Below are 23,717 nucleotides of genomic sequence, written 5' to 3'. Positions count from 1 at the left end.
ACAAAAGGGGATGATGGACGGAGCGTTTGAGCAAATCAAACACTCACCCCCAGTCAACTGATCTGGGTTTAATCCATCACCATTCTTTAGCCCACTCAGCCACCCCATTTCAGACATGGCTATATGCAAATCAGTCTGACCCTGTGCCTTATGGGAACAGTCCAGCCCGAACTGCCGAGCCATGTCTTCCATCGACCGGAAACAAGCATCCTGGGACCGGTTTCGGATTCATAATCCTCATCAGCCAGGCTATATTGAATCCAGTGGCCAAGTGAGCAAGGGACTCACGTCTGAGTATACCCTGCCACACTTAGGGCGAACAAAGCGATACAAAAGGGGATGATGGACGGAGCGTTTGAGCAAATCAAACACTCACCCCCAGTCAACTGATCTGGGTTTAATCCATCACCATTCTTTAGCCCACTCAGCCACCCCATTTCAGACATGGCTATATGCAAATCAGTCTGACCCTGTGCCTTATGGTAGTGTTAGTACCTTGTGGACTTGCGGGTGTCAGGGGGATGGCCCAGCCTCCTCTAGGCGATGACTGGCCCGTCCTTGGACAGCCTACTTGATATATCACACAGTGAGAGATCCGTTTGCGCTTTATAGTGCATGTGGGCTCCTTCCCTTGACCTTTCATGCTGTACGCCTCCTGGCGCTAAGAATGTTGGGGCTTGCAGTCCCCCCAGACAGTCTCCCTGATGTCCCATGAGGGAGAACCGTTGGCGCCTTCTGGCGCGTGGGGGAACCTCACTATAATATCATTATAGTAGAGTGCGATAGTTCAATTACATTCTTAAATTAGCCCTCTGTCCTTTTGCGAAGTTATGTGGATTAACCATAAATCTACCGAGGTATACAATACATCTAGGCTGTAATTCATATCCAAGGATACAGGAGGTAGGCATCTTATTAGTAAGGTATCATGCTCATGAGAATGTCTTTTAAAATGTTGTATTACATGAAGTATGTATTGTTAATGTTTTCCATGTTTCTAGGTAAATCCGTGATTTGTGAATTTTATGCCTAATTATTGTATGGCTTTATTGTAAAGCTGAAACAATAAATAAAATGAACATTGCATCAAAATGTAATTTATTGCCACAGTGTCCACTTCGTGTGCTAAGCTCACCTTCATGTCCCTCATTTCAACCAAAGGTGCAGCATACTCTGTAGAGCGCTTTGAATCACTTCCCCTCCTCTACTGTTACGTCTCCAGCTTGCTTCTTCGGGGCTCGACGTGGCAGGGTTGTAAAATCTTGTATCTTCTTTTATTTCCGGTCACATTTGCTCATACTACAAGTGGAAATACATACTCTTATCACCTTTTCTTTCCAAATGTAGATTAACGGCTAGAAAATTGAAGTATTTTATTAGGGGAGAAGGAGCTCAGCTGAAATACAGATTTGTAGGCATGCAGCCTCACACGACTCCACCAATGACTAAATAGGGTTGGGGTCCATATCCACCTTAAGCTTTACAAGCACTAGCATATCATTCTCTTGTTAGTGGAGTAGAAATATATAGAAAAAGACTTTTATTTAATTTGTTAAAAGGGGGGAACATACCACCATGTGGTACACAACAACATATTAAATAAAAATAAAACATGCCCCTGTGTCTTGGCGACATTGGACAGATATACATGATGAGTTTTTAAATATACAAGAAGAATAAAAACAGGAGTAGCACTTTTTTTAAATTATTTCTCAGCGTGCTGACAGCGCTGTTCACTTAGCGCTCACACCTAGAGACCCCCCAGCGCTCTTCAGCGCTCTGTGTCCTCCCCTTCCCTGAACCGCCCTCGGCTGAGTATTGACGCCGAGGGCTGGGATTTGGTATTGGCGGCCATATTGGGTGGGGACCAGGCCAATTGCGCGCTCTAGCAGCGCCATAAAAAGAATGGTCACGACTCCGCGCAGCGGACGCGCCGGACCTGCGCCGGAGTCGTGCCAGAGTCATGCCCGTTCGCGACCTGTCGGGACCTCGGGCCACGACTCTTGGTACACCAGCCCTATACCCCTTACGCTACTCCCGCACGTCACTACTCTCACATAATAGGACTTATCCATCATCTTGTTGCCATTCTATGGATCTAAAGCTCGGCCACTTCTCTTGTAGCAACTGCTCCTTCAGAACTACTGAGACCATTACGAAATCTATATTAGTCCCTAAAAAAGGATCAGTAGACATTACCTTAAAAATGGCATTGGTTAACTGCCGTTCTTTACCTAAGCACTCCACGGAAATTGCACTACTGATCGGAGATTTGAATGTGGACGTTCTGTTTTTAACAGAAATATGGCTTGGCCCGTCCTCCGGCCCTGACATTGTTCAGGCCCTACCTGTTGGATATCTAATACAACATAAATATCGAGAACTTAAAGTTGGTGGAGGGATTGCCATCATACATAGGGAACACTTAGCATGTCGCTTCATCAACAGTACTATCCCAGACTGTGAGAGTACACAATTCTCCATCTCCTACTCCTCAGAACTTTCACTTTCCGGCCTTTTAATCTATCGCCCTCCCGGCCAGATTGGCCAATTTACTGAAGGGCTAACTGAAACAATTCTAGAATCTGCCACCATGGTCTCTAATTTTATAGTGTTTGGAGACCTGAACCTTCACTTTAATAACCCTTCGGATACAATTGCTACGGAACTAACTAAGGATTTAGCCGCATGTCAACTTAATTTGATTGTACAACACCCCACTCATTCCAAAGGGAATCTTTTAGATCCAATCTTCACCAATGTCGCAGAATTGTCTACATCTGCACCACAGTCAATTCCTTGGTCAGATCATATGGTAATACCCTTCTTATGGAAAATTAACAAACCGTATACCAATCAACCCCCCGTGAAGATCTTAGGTAGGCGTTGGACAAACCTAGAACCTAGCGAGTGGATAGAAGTCCTGAAGCAGAACGAACCTATGGCCAATCAGAATATAGAAAGGGCCAATACGGACTTCAACCAATGGATAGAACAATCATTAAATAAGGTGCTCCCTAAAACATACATCTCAAAGAAAAAAGGCCCAAATAAACAACCATGGTTCAACTCGGACCTTAGATCCCTTAAACAGGAATGCAAACGGGAAGAAAGACAATGGCGGAAACATTTCGATGAGGAAAAAAAATTTAAATACAAACTTACAATCAAAAAATATAAAACTGCACTTAACCTAGCCAAAACCACTTTCTATACAGAAAAAAATCGAAAAATCCACTAACACCCCCAGAGAAATGTTTAAAATAGTAAAAACCTTGACAAAGGTCCCCGATCCTCCAACACCCGGACTATCATCTAAAGAGTCTGGCGCCCGCTGTAATGAATTAGCAAATTTTTTTGCAACAAAAATTGAAAAAATCCTTCTGTCTCTCCCCTCACTCCCAGTAGTTGAATCCAGTCTTCTTTCAAGGGACGAAATTGACCCCACCACGTTCCATCTGGCCTTCTTCGATCTTCTTAGCGATGATCTTTTTCCTTCCCTCTTTAACTCTATAAAGAGTGGTTCTCCCCTTGACCCCGCCCCTATGCCCATTTTGAAATTAGCTCTACCCTATGCTAGTAGAAACATCATAGATCTGGTTAATATCTCTTTGGAATCTGGCATAGTGCCGCAAGATTGGAAACTAGCCATGGTAAAGGCTCTGTTGAAAAAACCAAACCTCAACCCTGATGACTTCTCAAACTACCGTCCCATCTCCCTCCTCCCTGGCATCAGCAAGCTTGCTGAGAAATGGGTGAACAAACAACTAGCATCCTACCTGGAATCCCACAATCTGTTACATCCCACACAAACAGGCTTCCGAAAGGGACAGGGAACCGAAACAGCATTGTTGAGGGTGGCCGAGGTAACCAGGAGGATTCTGGACGCTGGTGGCAGCGCGGCCATTATCCTCCTGGACCTCAGTGCCGCCTTTGACACGGTCAACCACCAGGTCCTCCTAGCTCGTCTAGAGAAGACCGGAGTCACAGGTAAAGCCCTTGAGTGGCTTGAGTCCTTTCTTAGCAACAGGTTCTTTAAGGTCTTTTCAGATACTAACTGCTCCCTCCCAGTACCATTACGGTGTGGGGTACCACAGGGCTCCTCCCTCAGCCCCACACTGTTTAATGTGTACATGGCACCCTTGGCAGAGGTGGTGGCACCCTTTGGAATCCAACTGATAAGCTATGCTGACGACACCCAGCTAGTGGTCTCCCTCACCCAGGCAGACTCCCCTTCGAACAACCTCTGTAGCTGCCTGGGTGCGGTGGCAGAATGGATGGATGCGTCCCACCTGAAGCTGAATGGAGGAAAAACCGAGCTGATGCTGCTCGGAAAAAAGGCAAACTTTAACATCTCCTCTATGTGGCCTCTCTGCATGGGACCTGGACCTATTCCAAAGACAGAGATAAAGAGCCTTGGGTTCTGGCTCGACTCGGAATTATCATTCAAAACACAGGCAAGAAAAACAGTGGCCACCTGCTTCGGCATAACAAAAACCATCCGTAAAATCCTTCCCCAGTTACCTGAAACCTCCAAGAAAACCATTGTCCAGTCTCTTGTTTTGTCAAGGCTGGACTATGGGAATGCACTTTACTTAGGAGCCCCCATATCAGTTATCCGTCAACTTCAGATGGCCCAAAACTCCGCAGCGAGGTTACTCACGGGTACTAGCCATCGTACCTCAGCAGCTCCCTTACTGAGAACCCTACACTGGCTCTCTATAAAGGAACGAGTCCATTTTAAGACCCTTTGCCTTGTACATAGAACTCTCCATGGGAACGGCCCACCAATTCTAAACGATATGATTACATCATACACTCCATCTAGGGATCTTCGCTCTAAACAGCAAAACCTCCTCATAGTACCCATAACTAAAAGAGCTCGATCTGGGGATCGCCTTTTCTCGCGAAATGCAGCAAAGCTGTGGAATACCCTCCCGCTTTCACTTCGCTTGGAGGCCAACTTGCTGACATTTCGAAAACAACTTAAAACAGCACTGTTCCCTAGGGCAGAGAGAAATTAGTTTTCACCGCCCAGATCCCATCTATCCCCTCTGAGTATCAAGCGCTGGGATGCTTTCGAGTAGCCATGCGCTATATAAAAGCCTTTCCAATCCAATTCCAATCCAATCCAAGGCAATGGCTCTCTCATTAGAAGATTGGGGCCAGCAAATGACTGTTATAACAAGGGATGCTGCACACGTTAAGGCTTATATTTGATTAAATGTGACTGTCCCCCTTGTCTCGAATAAAGTGCTTGCAGTGTCTTAAAATAAAAGAGAAGAGGAGGGGGAGGAGAGTGGCTGTGAAGTGCATCAAGGAGGATCTGGGTCCGGCTGTAAAGCGTCCATATGTCCCAGTTCCTTTTTTGCTGCTGCCTTTTTTTCGAGCTCTTGAGCAGCAAATGTCAGGAATGTTATCGTTTTGCAGGAAAGTTGTATCGAAGACCCACTGAGGCATTTTATCACAGGTCCTAGGATTGGCCTCAGGAGGATCTTCCTTTAATTGTGTAAGGCCGGGCAAATACATAATAGATGTAATAACGACTCTACTCCCTTGTCACAGAGGCGACAATCCAGAGTTGGCCAGGTCCGTAACCATTTTGAGGTAAGGTCTTTGCTCGGAAACCGCCCCAATCTCAATAAGCTTAGTTTCCTCTTATAGTGATCCCTGAAGCATTCTTGTAAATAGGATTGTTGTTTCAGTTGTTTATATGTTGGCATCACGATCCAGGCATGACTTTTGCCAGCCACTAATCCTTTTCTATTTGTAACAATGCTTGTTTGCCACTTTGTTAGTGGTTTGTTTAAACGCAAGATATGACATTGGTGAATGCCAAGCTTCTTTCAGGTTTAGCGATAGAAGCGCTTGCTTAAGAGACTTGTATGTGGAATTGGTCTGCCCAGCCTGTTTTTCGACCTCTTCCCAACAGTGATGGGCAAGTGTGTTGTCTTCAGCGTCCCTCATGCGCCAGTAATATTTGGCCAGGACCCCTTGTCTGGCCAGTATCTGGTTTGTTAATCCATATTCCAGGCGTATTTGCACTTGGGAAATATGGCGCGGAAATGAGAACAGATTTTTTAACAATCTTGATTGAGAAAGATTTTGCATTTTAGAGTCCTTGGTGGCCATCATTTATGAGCCATATGTGATTGAGGGCAGACATTTTGCTGCTACGACCTTTAGTAAGTGACTGGTTGAGCTTCCACTTAGTTTTTTTCTATAGTTTTGAAAACGAATTGAAGTTGTTTTAGTTTGGTACTCCCAAGGTCTAAATGGTGTTTATAGTTTAATTGCCGATCTAGTAGGATGCCCAAATATTTAGTGGAGTAGTATTAATTTGTTGAAATCTATTTATTCTTTTGGAGGTCATCATGGATCGTTTGTTACTGCCTAGACTTGTGTATATATTTCTATTGCTGGATACTGCATAAGATGTCATGCACACAGTTATAATTTTTAATGAGCTATGCAATTTTCTTTGCATCCTTTAAAATTGGCACACCATCGTGTACATTTTCGTCTTTCCTTTTACAGACCAAATTAGAGGAGACTATCTTCCCTTGCTTCATAAATTGACACTGTCCTCATCTGTTTGTGCATTCTAAAGTGTTCTGGAGGCTCTGTGATGGTGCCTATTTAAACCACAGTCCACCTTAAATACAAAAGTAGCACATGGAGCAAAACTATAGACGGATGACAAAACATTAAGAATAGATGCATCAACAAAGAGGATACGGCTAGGACCAGCTTGAAAATATAGCCAGTTGCCTGGTATTTAGCATCAGTGTTTTAACATTATGAGAATAAACTCGTATGGGACAAATGACTGCACTCAAGTCTGTGAAATGTCCTTATGCATTTCTTAGAATTATGTCAAAATCTGCAGCTCTTCTACTTTATGCTGAGTTGTCTTGAAATTCTCAAAATACTCCCTCTGAGTTTTGCAAACTTCTTTTTGTGGGCACCACAGTTTCCCTTTCTATGGATAATTACCAATGTCACAAATGTAACTGCAATTATTTGAACTATCTAATGTTCTGCCACTTCTTTCCCTAGGAGACGCAGGACTATACTAGAAATGTTGTTAGATATTGCCTTGAAGCACTTCAGGACTGGTTTGATGCCATCAACTTTATAGATGAGGTACGTTTGATTACAGTCCACTTATTCAATTTGCAGAGTAGAAATGTCTTGCAACTGTTAATCATTTTAATACTGCTTAATTTTTTTTTCCAGCCAGCTCCTAACCAGGTCACTTTTCACTTGCCGCTGCATCGTTATTATGCTATGTTTCTGAGCAAGGTAAGCTTGTTGTTTACTAGACTTATGGATAAAATCTTTATTGCTTGATTCGCTGGTGTCAACTACCTTCTTTTGTTGGTTTAGTACCAGGCCATGCCTTAGAGTTGCGGTTCCAAAATGGAATTCGTGAATCCTTAGAAAAAAGAAAAAAAATGTACAAAATAACACAAGGCCGCAAGCCACGCTCCATAGGCCAACCATTTTGCACAATGGTGGTTCACCAGCTGCTTTGGGTTAGGAAGAGTGCGAACAAGCCTCTATAAACATGGTTTGGCATCCAGAGTAGCCTGTTTCGGGGGGATTGGAAATTATGTATATCAAAAAAAAAAATTGAAGTTCCCTGAGAAAATAGAAGATTTAAAGAGGAATTGATACCGAAAAAGGCAGCAGTCTGCTCCAGAGCCTTAGAATGTAATGCATTCTCTATTATCCTCATTTCATTTTTCAGCTCTGTGGGTCATAGATCACTGAATCATATTTGTATAATAATTTTTTTCCTTAAACATCTTTAACCATCACCCCAAGTCAAAAATTTGGTCCTGGTCCAGTTTGAGATTCCGATGTCGCCGCAGTCCTTCCAGGGGTCAGTCTTCCTCTTGATCCTAATTTTCGAGTTAGCCGAAGAAAAAACACAAAAAAAAGTATAAGGGTTATTTTGCCCCCTTCCCGCCACCCGTACTCTAGTAAGAAGCCACAAAGGCGGCACCATGCAGCTCTATCTTGCTCCCTAGTTGTTCGACTCTGGAGCCCATCTCACAACTTGTTCCAGCACAAAGCGAGTTTCTTGGGCCACTAGCCACTCTTACACAGATGGAATAGTTCTCTGAAGCCATGCTCTTTGGATCGTTCCTGATTTTTTGGGTGAGTCTGAGGGCCCCACGGAGATGAAAGATTTTCCATCTATGATACTGCTAGCAGGTTTGTCCTCTTTGGCAGCTTGACCCTATAAGCCCATACTAGGGCTGCCTCTGGCTCCACTCTTTTTTTTTTATTTTTATATATTTTTATTAATTATAACACAAGAATAGAAATACAGATATCGGGCATCATTTGGTGGAACATATAATAGTGAACGGGAAGATCAATCTGAGGATACACAACAGTTATAGGCATCTGAAAAACATCGATACAAATTGGAACTGAGATAAAGCAATACGGTACAGATAGCCTTGGGCAAACATAATCGGATCCCGTCCGTCCAAAATACAGAATATGAGACTCCAACCCAAGACACACGGATATGAGGATTAAATGATCAGGAGAACATGCCACATTTCTTGTGAAGAAGGGAAAAGGGAAACAGAAAGGTCATAGAACAAAATAAAGAAAAAAAAAAGAAAAAAACCCTCAACCCCCCACCCTGCACCCCTGCGGATGGCTACGACCTAACCCCATTAGCAGCGTGCCTGTCGCCCTCTAAACTAACCCCAGGGAAGGGAAAAGATGGAGGAGGAGAAGAATCGTAAAAAGCAAATACACCCCCGGTCTCCCGTACCCCCCGCAAGAAGCCATCACCCCGAGATACAATCAAACCGACATAAAGCAAATTTACAAACCAATCAGGGGGGTATAGCAAGGCACCACCCAACTCCCTTCACGTTATAGGTACAATCCCGGCAGTAAGTCAAGCTATTTTATCGAACCCAAGCCCTCAAAATCAACCCTGGCCAGTACGGTACTTCATAAAAGTCTTTTCCAGTCGAACCACCATCTCAATCGAAAATGCAGGACGATCGTCAAAGTTCACTTCGGTGTTACAGGATCGGCAAACGGAGAGAAAGTCACGAGTTCCACAAAACGAGCAAAGGAAAGTGTCCAGAGATGTCACGTCTGTCCAACAGTCACTGAGGAATTTGTAACAGCACAGAAGACTGTCCATAGTTGAATGAGGCGGCAGCAGGATCGAGCAGGGAACGCTAGCGACAAACACGGGTTCGCTGACTGTGAATTTAGAATCGGAAAAGCACAGTAAATCCAAGTTATGTCCGGGGACCTCGAACTCAGACGTACCTTGCAGCGCTGGTATCGCAGGTGGATGAGAACTTAATGGAGAATCAGAGACCGGTCCCAGGATACCGTCCACTTGCACGCTCAGTGTCCGGAATACGACGGTGAACTGTGAATGGAGCGCCTCAATGGCGGCCATGACGGCCTGCAGCGATGGCGTACCTTCAGTCCGCCCCATCTCCTCTCGCGAAGAGGCAGAGCTGGATTCGTTCCCCGGAGGCCGGCTTCTCCGGGGCAACAGGCCACGCAAATCCAGTGATCACAGTGGGCGCTCCCCGTCTTGTAAGATCGACACCGTCGCCGATAGTGAGGGCCCCGGCCCGTCAACCCCGGGGGGTCAGCAGGGTCTCCGGGCGTCGGACCCCCAGACACGGCAGCCGGTGCGATCCGCTGTTGTGTTCACGGTGTAGACCGGTCACGATGCCACCATCTGAAAACCAACAGGTTACGAGACACTTGGGGGGACCGGGCTCAGTCCAGGTCCAGCGGCCGTTGTTGATCAACTCCAACCCGGATAGTCTGGAAATCGAGGCCCCGGCTTCCACACGATGTTAGGCCGAGAATGGGAACACGGCGTATCTTCGGAGTCCGATGAGATAAAAACCTCGGGATTACACCTTTAGAAGCAGAAATACTTCATGAACCCGGGAGTCTGGTGCGAATTCATGATTAACAGCAGGATATACGAGCTGCTGGTGGAGGTCGGTGGAGCCGGGAGCTTATGCGGCCATCTTGGTTGCTGGCGTAGCTCCTCCTCATCTCTGGCTCCACTCTTGACTCCACCTCTGGCGCCACGGACCACGCCTGCTCCCAGCGCTTCAACACCGACTCCATCAAAGCTTTCAACTGTCCTCTCTGGCCACGCTCTCTGCCATTGTTGCTCCATTTCTGCCACTTAATTTACCTCCACATTGACACCAGCATACTGTGCATTCCCTGTTTGGCACGGACTTGTAGAACTATTACAATACGGGTGATGAGATTAGCCAACTATATCATGCAGAGAATTGGCATGAAGACCTACAGGAGGCTAATGGCCTTAAACCTCCCCCGAGTCAGGACTCCTCTCACTCCCTGGCCCTGCTACTGAGGAGAGTGCTTCCTACTCCATGGTTATTTGTAGGGTGGCCGAGGTCCTTGATCCATCTTAAGGGTCATGACCAAGTTACTGATCGAGATTCTCCAGCCAGGGCAGATATCAGCTCCTCTTGCTATTTAACACAGCTCTTATGGACAGCTCTGGTGGGCATGGGCCAAACCTTGCAGTGACCGTAATGGTCAACTGCCAAATTGCATGACACCACCACCCTGGGCAACCAACCATTTTTATGTTAGCACCCCTCACATGAAAGCTTGATGGGTCATGCGTTTGAAAGCAAAACCAAACTCAACATCTTTCCGACAACTTCCCCCAATAGGGAGTTAAAATGAGTAGAGATATTCTGGAAGAGAGTCTTTTAATCCACGGGAAGCTTAAGTAAGTCCCGTGTGGAGTGTGCCGGCTCCCGCTTTTGTTTGACTATCACAGACAATCACTGATCTTCATAGTCAGAGCGGGGGTAACCGTGTTAATCTTGCTCACAGCCATCGCCATGTCCGCCGACACGGTACAAGGGCGGTTTGAGGCAGCTAAAAGTATGTTCAGAGATTCCCCGGCTGGGGAGTCGGTACCATCATCGATTTCAGGAGTCCCGCAAGTGGTTTCTGACAATGTGAAGGATTTATTCAAAGCCCTAGAAAAAGCGTCCAAAGCCGAGCAGTCGAAGTGGTGGGAACATAGTTCCCTCACAGGTTACTTAGAAGTCGGTAGAGTCCCTCGGTGAACTAAGAATTTTTCTGGCGCCATCGTTTGAAGATCCAGATCCAAAAATGCTTGTAGCTTGGGCGGAATGCAATTTGGACTCATCCAAAAGACTCATGACAATTTTAATAGAGTATGCTGCAAGCGACAGAGAGAAATTACTGGCTGAAATGGATGGATTAAATGGGGAAATAGAAAAACTGCCAATTACCCCGCAAATCACTAAATATAGGGAAGAAATGCTAGTAAGACTTAAAAGAGAGGAAGACATAATTAAACGTCGGAAAGCCTATAAGTTCCAAAGAGACCGTTTAGATTATGAGAATGGGCAAATTTTCACCTTTGCCAAGAAATACGACAGTATCAAGAAATCCCAGCCTAACAAGGGGACAAGATCTTCCTCAGCATCCAACATACCTGGAGCTACAAGTAATGAGTCTTTCATCTATGGATGCAATTACAAGCGCCGAAAGTGGGTCCGACAATGAACAAAGCAGAATTCAACGAGTGGGGTTTCACAAATTCACTCCAACACAAGAACTGGAAGTGGTCCAGCAGGACAGAAAGCAGACCCTGCGCTCAGCTGCACAGAATGCCGCAAGAAACAAAACACAAACACCAAACGTGCAGCAAGGAGGAAACACAACAGACGCAAGCGCGCCAAACAAAACGCAGAAAAAATGCAAACAATGGAATCGACGCTAGCCATATCACACAGTAAATGTACATACATGGAACCTCCAACAGTTATCAACTTGACTGATTTGACCCTTTCTAACAAGGAAACTGAAATATTGGCGCTGGGCTTGTCATATAGCGCAAAAACAAATTTTGACTATGCAGATACTAAAATCGAGCTGTTCAAATATGTCCGCAAGCTAAAATTGCGTAAATACAACATTGTGCATAAAACTTATGCTGCTTTTCGTAATGTGGATGTGACTGGCTTGCAACAATCCACCATACCAGCACAAGATGAAAGTCTACTAACCACACTACTTGACATGCAAATGGAATCTACAGCACAACAACACGATCCTGGCTCGTGTCAAGTTCAACCAACAATGACTACCAAGTTTAAACCTAAATCTAAATTTTGTCCATTAATGATCAAGGACAATCTCGACCAATTTCATGATAAGGTATCCCATGAATTGAGAGAACTGTACCTTAAGCATAATGATTTCTCTAAGAGATATAGATATCAAGACTTTGAATACCATCAATGTGTAAAGAAATTGCATAATAATACCAAGGTGGTAATAAGACAGTCGGATAAAGGCGGAAATGTTGTTTTGTGGCCTCTTCAGATGTACATGGAAGAGGCAATGAGCCAATTGAACGATCGAACCTGCTATCGCAGGGTAGACTCGAATGAGGTTACTTTGGCAAAACACCAGATATATTCCAAACTTATGGCATGGAGGAGTGCCGGAGTGATAACGATGGATGAATTTAAATTCATGAAAAATGACAATCCTATCACTCCGGTCATTTACTTTATACCTAAAATTCACAAGAACAATCGAATACCTCCAGGACGCCCAATCATTTTCTCAAAAAGGTATATGATGTTAAATGGAAGGAAAGTTACCTGTTGATAGCTCTGGATGTGTCTGCTCTATACACCAGCATACACCACAGGGACGGTCTAAGAGCTGTGCAATATTATCTCAACTCTAGACCTGAGGGATGCACAGAACATACGCGCATGGTCATAGACATGATCACTCTGTGTCTGGAAAATAATTTCTTTCTCTTTGGGAAACAGTATTTCCAACAAATAAGAGGAGTAGCGATGGGGGCCTGCTTCTCTCCCAGTTATGCCTGTTTACACATGGGATACTGGGAGGAGCAGGTCCTATCGACTAACTTCGGGGACATAATGGCCACCAAAGTTGTCCAATGGTTAAGGTACATAGACGACCTTTTCGTGATTTGGGATGGGTCCACACAAGAGGTGGATGAGTTCATTAATAATCTGAATGACAACGGTATGAACTTGAATTTCACTAGTCAGATCAGTGACACCTCAATCTGTTTCTTAGATGTGGAAATCTTTGTGAGTGAAGGTAAACTTGAAACCAGGCTATTTAGAAAAGCAACAGCAGGTAATAGTATCCTCCACTCAGGTAGCCATCACCCAGCCCATCTAATTAGGAGCATACCCTATGGCGAAATGCTCCGCATTAGACGTATTTGCAGTACAGATGAAGGATGTCTAACAGCGCAGTCAGAATGTGCTGTGAGATTCAGCCAGAGAGGATATAGCAAAGCTGTAATAGAGAGGGCTATGAATCGTGCAAATGCGCAAGCAAGAACCTCACTATTAGCGATTACACCTTACAATCTCACAGAATCCATTGAAACCTCACCAAGTGAAACACAGTCTACCAAACGCAAAGATGAAAATACAACTCGGTTGATTTTCACTTACAACAACCAACACCGTACAATCAGAAATATTATCAAACGCAACTGGGCTCTCATTACGAGTGACCCAGTATAAGGCAATCAAATTAAGGGGGCTCCCATGATTGCCTATAAGCGAGCAAGAACACTTGGTGATTGCCTGGTGTCTAGTAGTCCAGAAACACGTGTAGAGACTCCATGGTTGAACAAGAGCAAAGGGTTCCTTCGTTGTTCAACCTGCAAGGCATGTACAAATGGGGTCAGCAGGAAAGATTATGCTGCACCTTTCAATAAGATTCCAACTATCATCAGGTATAAACTGACCTGTCGCACCGAGTACGCAGTGTATGTGCTGGAGTGTCCATGTGGCCTCCGCTATGTTGGCAGCACGAGGCCGCATGTGTACAAGCGTATACTCCAGCACTTAAGAGCAATAACCAACGGTGACACTGCGTACCCGGTAGCCAGACATTTCGGTTTAGTACATAACAAAAAGGCCTCTGAAATGCGCTACTTTGTAATAGATACTGTCCCACCTCAAAGAAGGGGCGGAGATCGGGACCTATTACTGCGCAGACTGGAAACTAGGCACATTATCCTGCTTGATACAAAGAGCCCCAATGGATTAAATGCGGGGGAGGACTGTTACACCTATCTCTGAATAATTTACATATAGCGGAATACCCTTGAATGAACATAGCAACTGCCTCATTCCAACATCACATTTTAATTATTATAATTTTTCACATTTTTCACTGGGTTGCACGTAACAGCTCGAGAACCAATTGACAGTTAACCATCAGTCACTTACAGGCCATATGGGCACACAAGTATACTTTATTTAGGGAGTCATCCCTAGTACATATGGTTATTCCACTAGGATAGTAATTAACAAGTAAGGGAGTCCTACATGAATGAAATCAAAAATCGAACAGAATTTTTATAAATGTAAATACTTTTAAATTCCAATATTCAAATTGGTCATTTGTATATATACAATGGTATACATTAACCTATGTATGTTTTTATATATATTTATTTAAATAATGTCTGTTGCCTATATAACATATAGCAATTTCTCCCATGTTGCACTTTAGTTTATTTACATTGCGTATGTTGCACAAAAAGTTTTCCTTAAATTTAACTTGTTGCTGCTAGTGATGTAAATTGATGAATTTTAAATAAGCGTGTACAATATGAATGTTTACTTATTCATTTTAAAACTCAGTGCACAAGTATCATTATCTCATCAAAACAGAAATATGGTACAATATATAGATACTGTTTAAACTGTATAGCCAAATGTCACGTCTAAGCCCATCTGTGTCGACAGTATGACCATGCATTTATGCAATTATTCGTTTGTGATAGTATATCATCTATCTTTACATGTATGCAAATTACCAACTGCTCATTGGTTCTGAGCCCTTTAAATAGAGCACGCCCGCCTTGTATTGATGTCATGTGATCAAGGTGCTGTTTGCACCGAAACGCGTCATGGCGGTATGGTGATGAGTAATTAAAATCACTACTCACGGAAAAAAAAACCCAAAAAAAAACGGTTTTGCCTCGTCTGTTCTGCTGCTGCATGCTGCTGTTGGACGTCTGTATGCCGAATATATATATATATATATATATATATATATATATATATATATATATATATATATATATATATATATATATATATTACCTACTGGCGGTCGCCAGTAGGTATATATAGTTAGGATTTTTTCTCTATGGGATTTTTGAAAATTCTATGTCTAATAACTTTGGCGTTTGTGGACGGAATTGGCTGAAATTTTCAGGAAAATGGCACATTTTGTTTCTGAGCATATATATATATATATACATATATATTCACCAGTAGATCGTGATGGTTAGGACCATGTTTTCATAGAAGCTTTTAGGCACCGTTTGCTGAATCTTCACGAAATTTCCTCCCAAAAAGTGTCGGTGATTCTTGTTGCGCATGTACATTTTCTGAATGATTTGTCAAGTGGGCGGCCTAGAAAAGGAGTGGGGTCTAAAAAAAGTCAATTTCCCATGTTAATTCCCATTGGAGCTTTGAACACCACTACAGCTCGAAACGCTGGACAGAATTACACCGGATTTGGCAGAAAGGTAGATTTGGTTACGCAGATCACGCTTTCACCTATTTGGTTTAAATCCGTTCATTTGAATAATTTAAGAAAATCCAAATTAGGATATCTGCGATCGGGGCTAATTCGAGACTGAAAACTGAAAGAAACATGTTAGTGATGGATTCCTTACCTTAGAATTACCCCCAGGTGTCAGGCTGGATCTGGAAAGTTTTCGTCAGCAGTACTCCTGCACGTCAGAAGGTGGCGATGTGGTCGCCGAGATGAGGTTGCGGCAGGTACTTAGACTCCGCTCTAGCGCGCTGAAGTCAGTTCTTTCTTTTTCCGCGCCAGCAAGCACAGGTTTCAATGAGTGCGTTACTCCGTCACTTTTTGACTGAGGTTTTCGAGGCCTTTTTATCTCTTTTTTCGAGTTGATCGACTCCTGGCGCCGTAGGGATGCCCGGCTTCAAGTCTTGCGGGGACTGTCATTGCATGATGTCGGTGACGTACCCGCACCGCATGTGTCTCTACTGCCTGGGGTGTGACCATGACCCCAAGTCGTGCCCCGACTGCTGGACCGTGGCACCAAAGACTTTGCGGGAGCGATCCCGAAAGTTGCTGGAAGTATGGCAGTCGGCTCCGAGCCTTTCAAGGTCCCGGTCCCGTGGGAGGTCGAGGAGCCATCACCATCGATCATCGGGATCGAAGTCTTCGCACTTGGGGTCAGTTAAGACGAAGCACAAGAAGTCGAAGAAGCGCCATCGCTCTCTGGCTTCCCCTCGCCCTTCCCGGGTTCGTTGGCGACTCTGGCCCAGCTGCAGGATTTTCTGTCAGCCATGGCCCGCCTCTTTGGACCGGCAGACCAGCCGGCGCACCTTCGAGCCCGACTCCGGGCCCTTGCTCTGCATTGTTGGTGGCTTCGGCATCGCTGTCTGCTGTGGCCCTGGCACGCAGGGTCCCCAAGGATCCAGACCTGGATCCAGGTTGACGCCGGTTGACCTAGTGACACCTCCACCGACGTTGACCTCACCGGCACCACTTCCAACATCGCCCATGCCCTCGGACGACGTCGCCCCCGGTTTCAGCCCCGAAATGGACACCGCGCCGGAACGGCGTCGACAGACGCTGATTCCGACGCCGATGGGGCCTTTCTACCCCTATGTCCAGCCTCCGTATTTTCTGCCTGTTCATAAGCCTTTGGAAGAAGGGGAGGACTGAGAGGGTTCCGAGGACCCTCTCACCAGGAGCGGCTCCTGTGTTAAGGCGTGGGGGCTGCGCCCGTCCCATCTGCAGACCCTCTGTAACATTTCCCTTTTTACATTAATCTTTTTTGCCGCATTCAGTAAATAAAACAAAATTACCTTACTGCTTGACCTGCCATCGATTGACACAGCAGGCACAGACAGACTACAACACAACGTAATGCTGTACACTTGTGTAGGTACAGACAACCTTTGACAGGGTGACATCATGACGTAGGGTGTCATTGTTTTCAGCCCTTATACTGTATTAAGCAAGGTAGTGCCGGTAGAGTTGAAAAGAGCTGAAAATATTAAGTATGGTTGGGCGCCGTATGTAGAAGCCCAGCGTGTTCTCCCCCACGCCATGAATATGCTGGCACTTCAGCGTTTTCAAGCTAACCACGTAAACGATCGACCTCACGCTGTGCGTCAGTTCTCACTTTTTGAGCAAGCAGAATGTCTTGGGCTGCCTCTTTCACTGTCTTTGCCATGCTGCATGCACCCCATTGTTTATGATGAGTGCCTTTCATTTCACCAAAGGCAACGTAAAAGTCAAGGGAGAGGAATGATTTAGGGATGCGTGTCATGAGACTGTTTACTCGTGTTGGGAAGACAAACAAGCATTTACAATGCAATGGTCTCGGCATTATTAAAGGTAGAGCTATTGGCACTGCTCATGACATTTTTTTTTTTTTTTTTTTTTTTTAAATCTTAAATAAATGGCATATGTCATTTACATTGCCAATAGCTTAATCGTTAAATAAATGGCATTGTCATTTACAATGCCAATAGGTTAATCGCTCGCAAATGCATGACCTATTGCATTTACACCCACACAGAGCCACCCACACAAAGCCACCCACACACACATACAGAGCCACCCATACAGAGCCCCCCACACACACACACAGAGCCCCACACACACACACACAGAGCCCCCCACACACACACACAGAGCCCCACACACAGAGCCCCCCACACACACAGGCACTTTTACATTTTTACTGCTCACCATTGTTGGAGGCTTAGAACTATTTTTTTATCGTCAAAAATAGTTCTTAATCAATAAAATTAGTAACAGGTAAAACATCTGACTAGTCATAACTAACAGAAGATGCTGCTTATACCTGGACATAATTTACAAAACATCTTGAAGCAAAACGGTTCTATTAACATCTACTCAGTCACCAAGTTAGTTTTTTAGAATCTCGTTAAAGAACTGTCGAATAAATGTTTCCTTTGCTGGATTTCACATCTTCCAAACCAATATCCTATTAAAAGACTGAAAAGGAAATGACCAAGCTTGAAAGAAAAATGTAACCGTTGTTCCTCAAGTTCAATGTGCAGAGCACCCTTAAAATTTGCAACAAAAAGAATTGTTGCTTTATGAATAAAAGTAACTAATGTATACAACAAAGGCCATAAATTGGGTCCACATAGCACAAATTGAGAGCCCAACCAAAAAGGTGCTCCTTCATCAGAATGGTGGCCTGCTCGGGTCAGCCGACCATTTTTTTTCTGCTGACCCGAGCAGGCCAACATTCTTGTGATGGCTGTGATTCCCAATAGGTCACAAATTGCAACGTACCTTATTAATATGCATGAGATCAATCTATTTGCGACCCACTAGGATTTAATGAAACGCAAAACAGTTTCACACATTAGAAATACTGATTTACTAATTGCAATTTAGAGTTGATCGCAATTAGGAAATCAGAATTCCTAATGTTAGTACATGTGGCACCAAGTTGCTTAACGCTAACACTGCATTTCACTTCTCCCCACAGTGGTTATGCTTGCGTGGTGGAAAATTGGTAAAATCTCCTACTCCAGACAGAGCGACAGTATGGGTAATTACAGATCATTTGAAACGGTGGGTGGCCGATAAAAAAAGACAAGCAGATCCTGGAGCCGAGTTGTGAAAAGTACTGTCTGAATTTTACTTTTAAGGATATCGAAAAATCTGCCCATCAGAAGAGAAATGAACGTTTGTGTTTGTGTTTCCTCTGAGCAGCTACTCTAATTAAACAAACAATACAGCACGGCAACGGTAAACACAATGCAGCGCAATTCAAGCCACAATGCCAACTTTAAATTTTATCTCAGTCCTGTTTTGTAACCATTTATATTGTAACGGACACTATTTAGCTGAAAATGTAACACAGTAACAATTATATGAACGTGGGGGGGCAATTAGAATCCAGCCTATTTCATGTGCTCTACTGTTTTACAGACTAGCGCCACGAGTCTGGGTTCTAAGAGCAATCCATCAGAAGGGCTGACATTTTCTGTCTCACAAATAATATTTCTAAACAGCACTTAATGCTTCCGTGCATCGATTTCTAAGCACTCTAAATAACTGACAGGGTCTTCCTATTTTAGGTTAAAATGAGAATTTCTTCAGTCTGTAAGGTACCTTTCCTGTGAGTACTCTGCATCATGCAGATTACGGGCTCCAGAAACAGATCAGTGGTTCCGGAGTCAGGTCAGATGTTCCACAGTGGTACGCCTACTGAAGAACTGCCTGAAGTGCACAGGACACCGCTTCTGAGCCCAGAGAGAACCATCAAGAGGGTCAGAGCCTTCAAGGCAATATGTGCGTTTCTGTCACCTATATATATGTTGAGGTGGCCAACTCACCCCCTTCCATGCCCACTGTCAATTAGGGTCCCAAACTAAAATTCAGAATCCCTATAAAGCTACGAATTCTGGATGAAGGCCACCCACAGCAAAATGTATGCAGTTTTAGAATTTAGTTTACAACTCTTTACACAACTTTAGACAGAAGTGGCTCTCCCAACTTTGGACTATCATTAATGAAACGACCTGAACAGACCCTTCACATAATCGCTCACTCCACGCCGCCTGCATTATTTCAGTGACAAATCTAATGTCCTTGCCCCTAAAAAAATCGCTTGCAGCTGGTGGCTCATCAGAAACCCCCCCTCCCCCCCCACCCCCCCCCCCGAAGCGAAGGGGAGCAAAGTAAAAGATATCAAACATCTGCCGAAAAAGGCGCTCTGGCAACCTGTCGAAGGAAGCAAGTATGCGAAATTATTAAAAGGAGGGAGAGCCCGGTGTTTTGAGGGCGGGCTTCAGTTGTCTTTGCTCAGTCCAACATCAGGTTTTCGAGTTCCACCACCTGCGGGATTCCCGGAGGCTCACCGTATCCGGAGTGAGAATAATCAGCATCTCTGCTGGCCGCGCCCTTCCCGAGGGGAGAGCCAGGACCCCGTGTGCTGTTGGATGGATGACCTAACAGCTCCACCGCAAAACAATAAGGAAACCCAACATTGACTGCAAAACAGGAGTCCGCATTGAATTCTAAATTAAGCAATCACCGCCCCATTCCTCCTTCCGGTCACTGCCACGCGCTGATAACGGCCAGAAACAAAGAGCGTCTTCCCGTTGTCCGACGCATTAATGTAACCAGAAGCAACGGGCCTGCGCGTGCCCCGAGTCGGATACCCGCTGCAGCCGCCTTCGCGGACTGAGGCTAAACAAACAAGTCAGCAGGCTTCGGGAAAAAGTGCGCGGATGATTAATTCAAGTGGGTGCTTTCAAAAGACCCCTCCGGCATCCCTCCACCCATTCCTGCCCTCATTAGCTCTTGCTCCTCTCTCGGGGTAGCACGAGACGGCCGGTGGCCCGCACCATTGGCGCGAGGGCCTCTCCTGCCTGCGTGCCCATTCATAACCCTCTCTTTGAATAAGTCCTTCAACTGCTGCTTTCTGTGGCATTTGTACAGTGCCCCCCTTAATGAGGTGCCTTTGGCGAATTGCCTCCGTTTGTCCCCGAGGGCCAGTGCCATCTCTGAACAAATCATCTACCCTGTCAAGCATGCACAGGGGGGTGGCTGTTCGACTAAAACAGCGCCGCACGGAGAAGCCAGCCTTATGACCGGGACGAATGCGTGCAGCGTTTTGAATTAATGCAACATGAACCGTATGCCCAACACATTTACAAACACAAACACATTCTAAAAATATACAACTTGGCTTGTAGGTGTGTCCCGAAGGAAACGCAGTAACGCCTGCATACAACTACAGAGCTTAGCTGCATGACCATAAACAGACCCAATGTGCCTCAAAGTTAATTATATCAAAAAAGTTGTGACGGCTAAGGGGGGGGGGGGTACTGATGAACAGCTGAAGAGTTGACAAGGACACACAGGAGGGAAGGGGGGCGGAGTCAGGGCTCGAGCGGAGCACTCCTATGCGGCAATGAAGACAAGTAGGGATCGGCCTGTAATCCGGTCGTCTGTATCCATGAAGCGGGCAGCAAGTCAACCAGTGATAGGCAACGGGTGAAAGGCACGAACAAACAGGGGTGCAGGAGCACTAAAAACGGCACAAACGGGGGCAGAGGCAGAGGCTTGAAGCTCACCTTCACTGCAGGGAAAAGAAAAATGGCGGCCGCAAGCTTCCGATTTTTTCGGAATGGGGGCGTGGTTTTGCTGTTTTGAGTGACAGACAACGTCACTGTCTAAAGAACAGCAAAACTTACGCCCCCAAATCCGAAAAAGACAGAGCCTATTCGGAGGGACAGCTCTCTCCTCCAATGGCTGGCCTCCGTTTAGGAAGCCAGCCAATGGGAGAGAGGCAAAAACAGAGGCGGGACAAATAGTCCACACTAAGAAACATTAAATCTCGGTACTTCGGGTTCTGCCTTCGGCAGACCGGATATTACCTCGACCTAAAAACAAGAGACTGATTCTAGCGTCGTGCTGTGAGCTTGCTGTGTAACTGGTGCACAGAGGACTAGAACCTGGTTAAGGGTTGTCCTGGGCCTCCACGTGGTAAGCTACCCCCCTTATTCACTTCCGTTTATTTGTCATTACAGTCACCTTGCCATTCATAAAATCTTGTCTGACAACTCTTTACAGGGAGTTGCTGTGACAGCATCTTTATGCTTTGTGAGCCTCCCAGAAGGGCCCCACGCTCTCTCTCCCTGCCTCCTTTGTACATGTATTCCAAACTAATGGCCTCTGTTACCCGAGGTTACGGTAGAAGCAGTACACTTAGTGCAGTGGCTGTGAAGTTTTTTTCAAGCATACTGCATGTTTGCTTTTAAGCGCTTGGTGGCCTATGATGTTTGTGTTGTTTTAGATCTGACCTCACAAAGTTGAGAAATTAAACGTTTACTTTAACGCAGGCTTTCATAATCACGGCACTGTTTTAATCACCTTGTCTTCACGTCCATTATATGTAATCTTCGCAGGACACGTTTTTAAATTGGTGTACATATCTTTGAGATTTTCTTGAATTTAGTTTTATCTGTTTTGTTTTAACATATTCTTTCTTGGCCTAAGATGTATGTCCCTGCTGTGTACTCCTTTTGCATTATAGGTCAACTCATGCAGCGTTGTTTAATAAAAATATGATATAAGAGGATATTTTAATATGACACTTTGAGAGTGTGCAGCCAAATAAAATGAATGCAGGACGCAATCATGTAAATCTCTGCACTGGATTACAAAAATATAGCTGAATAGATTCATGATTTTGTGGAAGAAAACTAAGTTCAGGGTACAGGTTCAATGTAACATTTTAATCTTTCTGAGACCACAACCTAACCAGGTTATTTAATTTCCAGTTTTACCTAAATGATTCAGTCTCAACTGAGGGTGAAAATATGCATCGGGATATATTGGTTTGACTGTATGTGCATTTTTATATATGTTTGATCACAGGACTTTAATAAACCTGGGGTACATGACATTTTACGGCTATTGCTGGATGCATACTAGCTAGTCCCAACACAGTGATACAACATTTATGACATATTGTAGGTATGCTTTGGGACTCGCGGGGAAGCTTGGGAAAATAATGGCATGTTTTTTATATACTGTGAACGTTTTTTCCTGACACATTTAGGGACCTTTAGTGACCAACTTTGTGCATCCCGTGGGACGTGCTGGCTAACTCCAACATAATAATTACCTGTTAGTGTTGCCTGGGATCTTTGGCGTTGGGGCTTATGACCAGTACGCCGGCGTTCGTTATGGTCCAGCATTGAAAGAGCTGCTTTACCTTTTGGCCCAACCTTATAAAGGCCAACTGGGACGCCCACAGCTGCCTCTGGCCTGCACAGTCCCCACTCTCAGGTCATTATCACTAGAAACACATTTTTTCATATCACCAACAGAGGAATGCCTGCTCTCCCTGCGAGGGGCAGCCATTGCCGTATGGCAGCTGCTGCCAGACCCCCTCCAAATTTTACCACCCATCCCACATTCGGGTCCATCTTTGTGCATTCTGGCTATCTCCTTCCTAATAGAGGCCCATCCCTGCCAGCCTGCCATAATCCCAATCAAAATTCAGGTTGTTCCAGTCTTATACATGGCCCATTCTTGAATTACCAATTCCACTCTTGACCCACATTCTGACTACCCCTTGCATAAGGATGGTGAAACAATTTACCATATGATAGACCTGCCATGATGAATTGATAGGAAAGGCACATCTGAACTAGTGTATGTGAGTGCGTGGTGACAATGACAAGGTGATGGGGGTTAGGCAAACATAATTGCTTTAATTGCTTTCTGATCATGTGATCTCTTTGAACATGATCATATGAACTGAGCAATAGGGTAGCTAAGTGAATCTGTGATATTTGTCTAGTGTGCTGATTGTGTAATTGAAATTTTAGTAACTTGTGAGTTGTGCACCTTGCCTTTTCCGTTTAGCCTCAGCCATAACCTAGGAGTAAGGAGCTACTTGAAAGGGGCTCAATGGGAAAATAAGGTGAAAAAAGATGGAATATTTATCTTGAAAATAAAAAAGACATTTGGCCTTGCATAAACAGATTGTCTGTACTCCCTGCAATTCATAACGCTCTAACCTACTTTTAGGGAACATTACATAA

At 44.7% G+C, this 23,717-nt stretch overlaps 1 protein-coding gene across 5 annotated transcripts in view; it reads left to right on the top strand.

Moving 5' to 3' along the window:
• Positions 1-23,717, top strand: part of UBR3 (ubiquitin protein ligase E3 component n-recognin 3) — a 1,992,321-nt gene that overhangs the window by 675,160 nt on the left and 1,293,444 nt on the right. For all 5 annotated transcript variants that reach the window (XM_078681592.1, XM_078681591.1, XM_078681590.1 and 2 more), the window contains 2 exons: positions 7,060-7,146; positions 7,240-7,305. In XM_078681592.1, the coding sequence (XP_078537718.1) occupies positions 7,060-7,146; positions 7,240-7,305 (153 nt within the window). The remainder of the gene's footprint in view (positions 1-7,059; positions 7,147-7,239; positions 7,306-23,717) is intronic.

Source organism: Lissotriton helveticus, chromosome 3_1 (genome assembly GCF_964261635.1).
Source record: "Lissotriton helveticus chromosome 3_1, aLisHel1.1, whole genome shotgun sequence".
NCBI classification, from domain to species: Eukaryota; Metazoa; Chordata; class Amphibia; order Caudata; family Salamandridae; genus Lissotriton; species Lissotriton helveticus.
The sequence above is the reverse complement of the archived record's forward strand: the minus strand, read 5'-3'. Positions and strand labels throughout refer to the sequence as shown.